The sequence below is a fragment of the Cyprinodon variegatus genome, unplaced genomic scaffold (assembly GCF_000732505.1).
Source record: "Cyprinodon variegatus isolate N-32 unplaced genomic scaffold, C_variegatus-1.0 Scaffold629, whole genome shotgun sequence".
Taxonomy (NCBI): Eukaryota; Metazoa; Chordata; class Actinopteri; order Cyprinodontiformes; family Cyprinodontidae; genus Cyprinodon; species Cyprinodon variegatus.
The window spans coordinates 359,555-370,693 of record NW_015151082.1 but is presented as its reverse complement, the minus strand read 5'-3'; the positions used below and the strand labels follow the sequence as shown (position 1 = coordinate 370,693).

At 39.6% G+C, this 11,139-nt stretch overlaps 1 protein-coding gene across 1 annotated transcript; it reads right to left on the bottom strand.

Annotated features, from left to right (window-relative positions):
• Nucleotides 1-2,349: 2,349 nt before the first annotated feature.
• On the bottom strand, nt 2,350-8,122 carry LOC107096502 (cathepsin L1-like). Its single transcript, XM_015393178.1, has 8 exons — nt 7,992-8,122; nt 7,419-7,553; nt 5,951-6,073; nt 5,433-5,585; nt 4,190-4,414; nt 3,926-4,091; nt 3,579-3,696; nt 2,350-2,745 (listed from the first exon to the last, which is right to left on the bottom strand). The coding sequence occupies exons 2-8, from the start codon at nt 7,539-7,541 to the stop codon at nt 2,646-2,648; spliced, it is 1,008 nt and encodes a 335-aa protein (XP_015248664.1). The 5' UTR covers nt 7,542-7,553; nt 7,992-8,122; the 3' UTR covers nt 2,350-2,645.
• Between the last annotated feature and the right edge of the window lie 3,017 nt (nt 8,123-11,139).

Here is an 11,139-nt window from a genome sequence, read left to right as displayed (position 1 = left end):
TGCACAAATCGAGATACAGATATAGAACTCTCCACACACATTTGTAAATAATAAAGCAACAATTTTGGCCCCATAGGAGACTAACTGCTTTCTTTTGCTAGTCAATCAGGAATTAGTTGACACTAACAGTGCAGCAGTGTCTACTTCATTTATTTGACTTCAACAGCAAAGTAAGTTTTCATATTTGACCTGCTAATTGTGCCTTTAGATCATCCTTACCTAAATACATTAAATGGTGAAGTTTAGCTGTAACAAAGAAAACTTTCGAAAGAGCAAAGGTTAATTGTCTTAGTGATTAATGCATTCAGTTGATTTCAATTCAGTTTATTTCTATAGCACCAATTCACAACACATGTCATCTGAGGGTACTTTACAGTTCATTAGATCATACAGTCAAATTGATTCAAAATGTCTATCTAAGGAAAACTAGTTGATTGCATCAACTCATTGACTCAAATGCAATCCCTCACACTAAGCATGCTTGTAGCGACAGTGGAGAGGAAAAACTCAATTTTAACAGTAAGAAACCTCCAGCAGAACCAGGCTCAGTGTGAGTGGCCATCTGCCGAGGCTGACTGGGGTTTAAGGAGACAAAAGCAGAGATACAAAAAGCTGTGGTAAAAGGCGGCCCCGTCCAGGCGGCCCCTTCCATGCAGGCAAGCTCCGAGCCAACTCCCAAGTCAGAGGATAAGAGAGCACATTCAGCCAGTCACAGTCAGAGAAACAGGACTACACTGGAAAACAGGCTGATCTCCAACATCTATAAACAAAGGTGCTGATGGCATCAGAACAGCTGATATTTATCTCCAGGATGGTGTCACATCCAAACAGGAACAGACCAGATGAAGCTACTATGAGAAAAAGCAGAGAGAGCATAACTTTAGAGATTGAACTAACAGATTCTGCAGAGTAGGAGAATAGAGATAGAATGAAGCAGAATGATGAAATGGGGGTCCCTATGTCCTCCAGAATTCTAAGCCTATAGCAACATAACTGGTGCAATGTTTTGGTTGTGTTTTATACTCAGTAATACAAAAACAGTAACTTTTTAATGCGTTAATTGATTATTTGTTGTTATTGATGCGAACTGGGAGTGGTGACCTAGTGGATTAGAGCTGTGCACTTGTGCTCTGAGAAGGTTGCAAGGGCCCGATTCGATCCCCACAGTCTACACTCTGGCTCTAAGCAGGACCCTTAACCCCACACTGCTCCCCGGGCACAGCACAATGGCAGCCCACTGCTCCCCAAGGGGATGGGTTAAATGCAGAGGTTAATTTCTCCAGTGTGAGATTAATAAAGTTCCATTATTAACTATTACTGTGAAGTCTATCAGACTGTTTAAAATGAGTTAGCTTGCAAATCTTCACTGGTACCGAGTTTTTCAGAGGCTATAGCTTTATAGAGATTATGTATAGTCTCTCAAACTCACAGCACCAAACATAATTGTTATTACTTGAATAGTTATCTAGCAAAGAAGTGGCTAAACAGCCAATAATGAATACTTAGTTTAGAATAAAAAGTAAAAATGTCACGTTTTGAAGAATTAGAAAAGGACTAAGGTAAAGCCTGGAACCTGGATGCAGCATCGAGAGGATTTAATAAAGCGATAATTCAGAATGTAGGACCTTTTAGACAGACTCCAAGAGGATGCAACAGAACCTCATAACAGGTTTGGATCATCATAAAAATAAGAATTATAAAAATGTTGTGTTTTACATCTTCTTGGTCCAAAAAAAAAAAAATCTGTTTTTTTGGTTGGTTATTTGTCATTTGTATGTGGTCACTAAATGTGGTGATTAAATCCTTTGAAAAGGACCTACTGTATGGCTAAGTTAGCATTTTCTTTAAGAGCAAAATAAAGGATTCAGTTTCATCCATGCTTTTCTTTATGCTGGAGGTACATCCATAAAACATAGTAGTTATAATCAGAATTGTTCTTGGACACAAGGCCTCAAACCAAATTTCTTAATTGTTTCGTGGTTATGAGGTGTAGCTGGTTTTATCACTGCTAGCTGAAGCACTGATCAACCCCGTGGCATCAGCACTTGACACTGCAAAGTGGCTGCGCCCTTACTGAAAAATTATAAAACAAAGCTTTGTCTTTTGTATTCTGTTTACATTTTTCACATTTATAATATAATTATTGATAATAGTAATACAAAATCTCATGAATTAAGTTAGCTTGTCTTCTTAATTTCCACTTTAAATTTCATTTAACACATATAGGTTAAGAGTTTTTGTTTAGTGGTGTTAAACCCAATAGATTCATATTACTTTATGATGGCGTCCACTTCATGCAACTGAATTAATAAAAACAAGAGATCAATGAGAAATCAGTCTGTTCAAAGGTTGATTCAAAACTTTAATTGGTTATAGTAAAAATAGGAACAAATGAGTAAAAAAAAACGTATGCTTGTATTTATTAAATGACAGCGTGAACAGTGAAACCAGCTAAAAACAGCAGGGATCAAATAAAATCAATAATAAACCAAGCGGCTTTTGAAACAAAGATTTTAGCTACTCTTGATTATACAGGTATATAACTTTCATTCTTCTTTTTTTTCCCTGAGGCCATGAACCATCAAAGGAGCTGCTGAATTATGGGTAAAGATCAGAAAGCGGCTTCTTCGAGATGAAGATGCTGTTCAGACCAGAGGGTAGCTGGCAACTGTGGCGATTCCACAGTGGTTGTATCTGTCTTTAGCCATGTAGATATAGCCGTTGTTTCCCCAGCCTACCCCCCAGCTGCAACGAGACAAATCCACAGAATGAAAAACTTGTGTTAATGCTCTCCATCTGTCTTTCAGTGAAGATCACTTTACATCACAGTTTTAACATTTATATAAGAAAAGACAACAGGAAAAAGATGTGCTATTTAAAATGTGTTGTGGCAGTTGTTTTCAGGACATATATTAGAATTTCTACTAATTTAAGCACAGAGGAACATTAGACTGAAAACAGAACAAATGTGGTTATCAAGGTGTACTCTACCTTTCACTCAACCCTTCATCTCTTCTTTTTCTTTCCTTTATCCCTACTTTATTTCTTCAATCTTTATTAGTACCTTCCCTTCTTTATTCTAATCTTTACTCCTTTGTCTCTCTTACCTAAAGTCTTTCCTTATCCTTACCTTTGGGCTCCTTATCTCTACCACCCTCATTCTTTCTACTCTCCTCCCTCATCCCTAGTGATCTTATAGGTTAATATTTAATATATAATATATTTATTTATTATTTATTATTAATTATCCCTTCATTCCTCATCCTTACCTTCCTCAATGAACATGCTTTATCCTTAATGAAACATCTATTACATCATTACTACTTATTGCCTCCTTCATCTCTCATCTCTTCTTTCCTCATCCATAATCTTTGACTCACTTACTTTTTCGTCAATACCTTCTTTATAACATATCTGCTTCTGCCTCTTTTCTGTATAGCATCGGGAAGCTTTGGCTTTGGAAATTGGTGAGACAGAGCGCCCTTGATAACTGATGTGTCATAATATCCTTTTATAAAGAGGAAAGAGGCTATCAAATGTGTCACTTTTCCTTGTTTCCGTGTTGTTGTTTTTTTTACCTGTTTTTGACAATCCAGTAGCTTTGAGTAGAAAACAAAGATGTTTGTGTGCCATAACCGACCACCAGCACGCCGTGGTTCAGCCTCTGGCTGCTGCAGTCTTTTTCATAGTAGATGCCTAAAACACATCCAATCATTTTATTCTGGAGACAAAATTATTTTTAGACACGATTTTGTCAAAATGTTAGCTTTGCATTAAGTTAAATGCAGGTTTATGTTCAGAAGCCCACTTAGTTCTTTAGATTGACATTTTACACACCGTCATTATGGTCTCAAAAAGTTTTTCTTTCTTTTATCCTTTCAATTGAAATGAATAATTGTTTAACTGTTTTTAGTTTACCACCTACCTGACTGGTAAAACTGGAAAGAAAAGTGACCGGCATCAATAGCAACAGAAATTGGTCCCACAGAGGCCACTGCGTTCATCAGAGCTGACTCACTCCCACTGGGAATGTCTGTATATCCTGTGAGGTTGATGGAGTTGTAACTTGGATTATAGCGGCAGGGCATGTCCTAAAAGCCCAACGCAGGTGAGTTGTGTTGACGCTTTCAATCAAAGGCCGTTTTTGCATCCTTTATACTTTGACTTCTGTAACTCTTAAGATACTTACCCTTCCCCTGTATGGGTAGGATGCTTCAGAGTCCAGACCATGGTTGTCTATAACATACTGAAAAGCTCTGTCCATCCAACCACCGTTGCAGCCATAGTTCCCCTCTGGTTTAGAACAGTCCACCAGGTTCTGCTCACTCAGCGATACTAGTTTACCAATCTTTCTGTAGAGCTGGCCCTCCATTGCCCCTGTGGCACTAAAGGCCCAGCAGGAGCCACAACTCCCCTGAAGACAACAAAGATGAGGACTGAGGCAGGAAATGCAACTTTATGCAACAATTAGAGCATCTTTGTGACACTAGCCTAATTTAGGCACTAAACCAAATCATTTTAATAAGTGAGGGTTCGATAGATGCATTTACTTGTTTTGGATTAGTTGGTTCAGGATCAGTGTTAAACCCGAAACAAACCTCCTTTATGTGCCTTTGTGCCTTTCTCGTTTCTGGGATTTTATGTTATTGACCAACACTTAGTAGTGCATTATTTTAAAGTGAAAGAAAAAATACGCCTGGATTTATATTCAGCCATTCTGACTCGACACATTGCTGAAACTCTTTAGCTGCTATTAAAGTGACAGGGAGATGATTGGTAGGAGGATAGAAAACATCAACACCTTTTCTTTTGCAAAACAGCTCATGCTTTTTCACAGTATGAAGAGCATCTTGTCAAGGAGACTACATATACAGTATAACTGGTATAGACATGTTGGTATAGGTATAATGTGTGATCCGGTTGTGGCTGTAGCAGCTGTCTTAGGTAGTCTTTACTCTCCTCCTTAGCATTGTTTTAACGCAAACTAAGAGCTCCAGACCTGCCAAAACCTGTGATATAAAGCCAGTAAAGCAGAAGCTGCTATGAAAAATTATTTGAATGTAATCTGACTGCTTTTCTTTTTTCAGCACAGGTATACTTTTAAACACAAATAAAGACCCACTGATATTTATGATCTCTTGATCCTGTTAATATAATTTTAACCAAGCCTGTACATGTTGTTTATTTCATCTCTGTCTTTGTTAGAACAGGATGAACTGGTTTCAGCTGAGTGATGGTATATACGTTAAAGGAAAAGGAAGAAAGCAATACGCTGTCATGGTGGAGGAGGGACTTTAATGATAAGACATGAAAAAACCAAATGACTGTTTAAAACATTTTTTTTTTTAAACAATGTGACAAAACCCTGTCTTTGTTGCTGCCAGACTGACTTTTTACAATTCAGGAGATGAAAAAGATCAGAAATCTCTTACCTGGTCTTTAATAGGTGTAACATAGCCCTCCTTTCTCCAGTCCACAGCAGAAGGAGCTTTCATAAAGCTGGGCTTCAGGAAAAAGGACGCATTTACTTTTTTCTCTGCTCTGGGTTTGTAGCCGTTCATCATCTTCCTAAACTCCTCGTTAGTCTGTGAGCAAAGCATTTAATCAAAACAGTTTATCAGGTTTAATCTCCGTAACACTAATTGTCATACGATGTACAAGCAAACAGACTTTATTCTGGAGATCCTCAAGCATTTGTGCTTGGATCACTGACTTTTTCCATGGATGATTGTTTTAAGGCAGACGTTGCAAAATGTCCCTTATTTTTCAGATTGAAATCATGGCTCTGTCTCATAATAGACTTCCAGAATGTCAGTTTTTATTCAGATGCCTTTTAGGAATGTCCAGTTGACTGATTTTGTTCATACAGAAGTATAGCTGGAAGGATTTGTTTTAACGGAGCTATGAGATTAATCTTGTTATAACTGTCATGTTAAAAACTTTACTTTACCATGTCTCCAAAGTGATTCATCCCCAGGGTGTAGGTGTGTTTGCCCATGGAGGACTCCAAGTTGTGCAGAGTGATCATCTTCAGGTTCTTCTCCCACACCATCCGCCTGTAACCTTCATCTTTCTATATACCAGCCAAAAAAAAAAATAAATAAATACATTTAAACTGTGGTTTTTAATCAACAATATACTCTCCGTCTCATGTGTCCATGAAGACCTATAGGCAGGAAGGGTCTTGTTAAACAATGTGTATATGCTACAATCAAAATGATAATTTGATTACAAAGAAGTTGAATCTATTTTCTTTCTTGAAATGGTCAGAGACAATTTAACTGCAAGAAAACTAAACCTAAATCTGGGATGGGAATCGAAATCCGGTTCCTGTTCAAAACCGGTTCCGTGCGTTCCAATTCCATGGCACCGTTTGGCAGCTCGCGTAATGATTCTCTTAAAGATTCCAGGTAGCACCAAAGCCGGTCTCGGCAGCACAACTTACGTCACATTTTTTTACGCAAGTTACGCACGTGGCATTCAGTAAGCAAGTACGACGTGACCAGGCGTAAGTCTAGAAAAGCAAAACAAAACAAATGGTGCCCCATCGGGCAAAGTGATCAAAAGTTTGGCTTAATTTTAAGGAAGAGAAAGATGGCAACAAGGACCTTTGCAATCATTGCAAAGTGGCAATTACGTCTGTGGGAGGAAATATATGCAAAATGCAGAAACACCTGCGCACACAACATGGCATACATTTTAACGAATGCTGTGTTTTTGATGCCTTCCGGTCAGAAGCTAAAGTTACGACCAGCAATGAAGGCAACTCTGGTAGTAAGTAGCTAGTTTTATATCACTGGCTGTGCTTAACGTGGTTCCTAGTAAATCATAAGCCATTTCTAGAAATAAACCAATTTCCTACCTCTCTTTGGGTTGTTAAGGAAGTGTGCTTTTCTCGTTAATCCAGTCCTTCATTGCTAGCATGTTTAGTTAGAACCCCTTGTAGCTGCAATTCTTACACGATTCCAGCTATTGCAATGGATGTAACGAGACATACTACAAAGTTGCTCCGCAGTTCAGGGAGCGAGAGAAAGGTGATGCTCGTTTATTTAAATCAGGGGGAGTTTAGCTTATTTCCCGAAATTGTACAGTAATGCTTTTTCATTAAACAGAATCGATAAGAGAATCGATAAGGAATCGAATTGTTACACAGATTCGATAAGGGAATCAGAATCGTGAAAATCTTATCAATTCCAAACCTAAATGATGTCTCGTCGAATTGGCTTTTCATACTTAATGCACATGTGCTTAACTCTGAGTGGAACTAGTTCAAATTGATTAAACTAATTTATAGCAGCTGTTGTGAAACCGGACCAACTTTAGGCTAGATTAATTTAGAGTTGCGGATTTGAATCTGAATTTGTCAAACCTGCTTTGTGAAACGGACCCCCATTGTAATAAATTACATAGCACATCACCTCATTGTAGACTTTATGATAGTGGTTCTTCCACAGCTCCCATTCCTGATCCAGTATTGGGTCCTTACTCTGGGTCAAAAAGACTGTAGCCATGCAAAGCATCAAAACAGCCAGAAACAGCATTGTTGCAGATTCCTTATGGGAAGATAACATAAGTACAATTAAAACATCTTCTGGCACCAGTTTATCCAGTTTAGCAGTTGTTACAGTTAATGCAACGATCAATATCTAACAAATGACTAAAGCACTTTCACGGCACATTCAGGCAGATTGAATGCATGCACTCTATCCTGTGTCATTTGTTACACAACACTCTATAACACTTGTGAAACTGTACATAAAGAGTCCTCTTAATTCTAAAAACTGTTAGTTTTATAAGAAAACAGTAAAATGTGGAAAACATGAAAAAAAGATAAATTATCTACTTTCTAAAAGCATAAAGCACAACAGCCATGTATACATTTTATGTTTCCCCTCTGGAAATGTTTTTTTTTTTGCAGTTTCAGTTTTCCATTAAATAAATTTATGTTATTTGAAGGTAAACATACTTCTGATCAAATATAAAAAACTTACTTTGTTCCTACAGTTGATTAAGAAAAGAAGAAACTGCTCTCTTGTCAGGGTGAACAAGAGCTATGAATTACTGAGTACCCGCCAGCGGAGTGAAGATCTTCTGGATTGTCTGTTTGTTTTACAGATGAGTCAAGGACAACAAAGGAACATAACTGCCTCCTTCTTGAAAAACAGGAAATAAACCTTTGGGTTCTTCATACCTTTGCACCCAAAGGTATGTAGCCCTACAGGTAGTGTTTCTTTAGAAGCTTTATTTTACTTTAAATTAACTTGTCCATTTAAAGGTACAGTTATATAAAGGTTCCAGGTGGATCATCTAAATAAGTGGTCCTCCTAATTGTCAATCAACCTGGTCATTTGTTTACATAAGGCCCTCCTTCGTGCTCCTCCCCAGTTAGCTATCTTTTTCTGTGCCTGGCTTGGTAATAGGGACACTTGTTTTTCATAAATAATTCCCACAGTGGGGAAAGCATTTGGTTTCAAGGCACCCTGAGACTTCATGACAATCACAAAAAAGGGGCCTGTTTCCTTTAAATGTGATAAAGAGATAATGGCGGTGAAAGGTAGCGAAGCCGAAATAGGCTGGAAGAATATTTCGAGAGGGAATTATAAGTCAAAAATAGTTGTGGAACATGTGTATTCTATGTCTCAGTTTATTGACTGGCCAGTGTTTATGTTTTTGTGTATAATAACGGTGAGCTAACAGGAGCTAGCAGGGGGATTCATTGACTGATGGAGCGAGGGCTCCGGGGGTGATTAGGGACCTGTTTGGGTTGATTTGGTTATAGTGAAATGATACAGAAGAATTTGGACATGCAAGAGGCACTAAGAAACATTTGGATATGAAAAACTTATTTTGATGTCTAAAAGGAGCAAAAAACAGCTCTGTTCTCTAAAATTGTGCACATGTAGTTTAACAAGGATTATACAATTTGACTGAGGAGCACTGATGCTGTCAAAAACCAGGGGAAACCAAACACGAGGAGCCAGGGAGAGTCAAGGTAGGAAGACAACAGCAAAGAAAAACCAGCGACGACAAGGAGAAAGCAAGTAGTGACACTAGAGGGAGAGTATATATAGCTGACTGAAACAACTGCAGGGCTAACGAGCTGATAAGAAGCAGGTGTGAGTGGAGACAACGAGGAAGCCAAGGGGAAAGGAACACACACAGGAGGGCAAAAGAGGACAACAACAGAAAAACCTGAGACCTAAAATAAATCTAGAAACACAAAGTAGGAAATAAAACAATGACGCACTGATCAAAGTAAAACAGAAAATAAGAACGTGACACAAATGCATTTTATTTAAAACCAGCGGATCAGAGTAGCAGTGGCTAGGGCCTCTAAGGATGGAGCCTCTGCAGGAGAGAAACACATGTAAGTGACCATGATAATCTGACGGAGGTTGATTATGTGAGTCACTAACCCTAACCTACTTCAGTCTATGCCCAGGGAACTAGGTAGGATCCAGCCTGTGGACTGCCAACATGATTGTCCCAGATGCTGCAGCCCCAGTGAACAGACAAGAGTCCAAAGCAAGTTCAGGCAAACAGATCAGAACATAAACAGGCAGGCTCAGAGATCCAGGAGTCCAGTGACAGTTCAGGCAAACCGTTCAGATGGGAAAAGGCAGGATCATTGGTTGAGAGACAGAACAGGATCAGGTAATCGGAAAAGCTAAGTTAATCATAAAACACTCTGACCACTGAGATGAGACAGGAACAGCCAGGCTCAATGGTTGAGAGACAGAACAGGACAGGATCAGAAAATCAGAAACACCAATGTTCTCTGAAAACACTCTCACCACTTGCTAGAGAGAGCAAGATATTCTGGCTCTGATGACTGGATGCAAGCACCTTAAATAGAATTAGGAGCAGGTGGATCAGATGAGCAGTGATGAGAAACCGAATTCCAGTATGTGTGGGTTGTTTATGTGTTTTTTCCTCTCTCCACCACCAGGTGGTGCCCTGTCCTCGTTAGGCCTCCCTGCACACCTTCGGCTCGTTGGGTCATTACCGGAGGAGTGCTTGAGCAGCGGGCTGTCACTACCTTGACGCCAGAGTGTTTGCCAGTTTTGGGTACTCTAGCCAAGCTGAGATTAGCAGAGTCTAAACCTTAGCATTGTTTCTCTGAGTCTGATCTTTTTTTTTTGCCTTGCTCTTCGACAGAAAGCCTTCCTGTGAAACTGGATAGCCTGGACCTTCTCCCCCAGGAATGATTTACTGAGTTCACACTGAGCAGGGGAAAATCTTCACATGATCTGTTGAAGTCCTCATCTGGAAAACCAAGTGACAGTCCGCTCCTTTACTCCTCTGGGTCCAATGTGTGTCTCTCTGTCCGCTCTCCAACTAGTTCCCTATTCTCTGGATTAAACCCCCATAAACTGGATTCAAGGATTAAAAGAGCCCCCCAAATGTGAGTTTCTCTCCAGCATATTCAAGCCTCAGTCATTTTTCCTACAGCCCCCGAACTGATCACTGTGATCTCCCCTTCAGCCTTTCCGGTTCCGGTTCACCAGTCCGGTGAGTTCCTGCTTATTCTTCAGTGTTTTTCTACATTCAATAAACCTATTAAACTTTTGCCATTGGCCTCTGAGTGGTCCTCTGCATGTGGGTCAGATCACTTAAACCAATTCTGACAGGGCAGAGTTACACAGGTGACTGGAATGAGTAATTAAGCCAGTCATCAGTGCAAAGATCATGACAGATGCAGAAGTTTACACCAGATGTGGTGAAGAAATTATGATTTTTCTGTTTAGATTGAGTCATTTTTCAGCGTTGAGTTTTTCCCTGCTTTTGATTACCGGTATTCTCTGTCTAAACCTGATTTTACTTCTCAGCTTCAGGATCCACCCTGGCAAAGACTCCTGTTGCATCAGGCTCACCAACTTGGCCTTCAGAACCCCTGGCTCAAACCTGTCCACCCTTATCTCCAAACACCCTGAAAGACCAGTGTCTCCACCCGTACATCTGCTTCCAACCAGCTAAGACCAGGCTTCATGGACTCCTACTCACCGTAAACCGACTTAAACTGCTTTGAGCAACTTTCCATAATCCATACATCCCCATTTAACAATTTGTATTCCCTTCCAGTGCCTCTCTCAATCCCGGCTCCCACAGCTCTTTCCATACTCTGCTCTCCTTCGCATG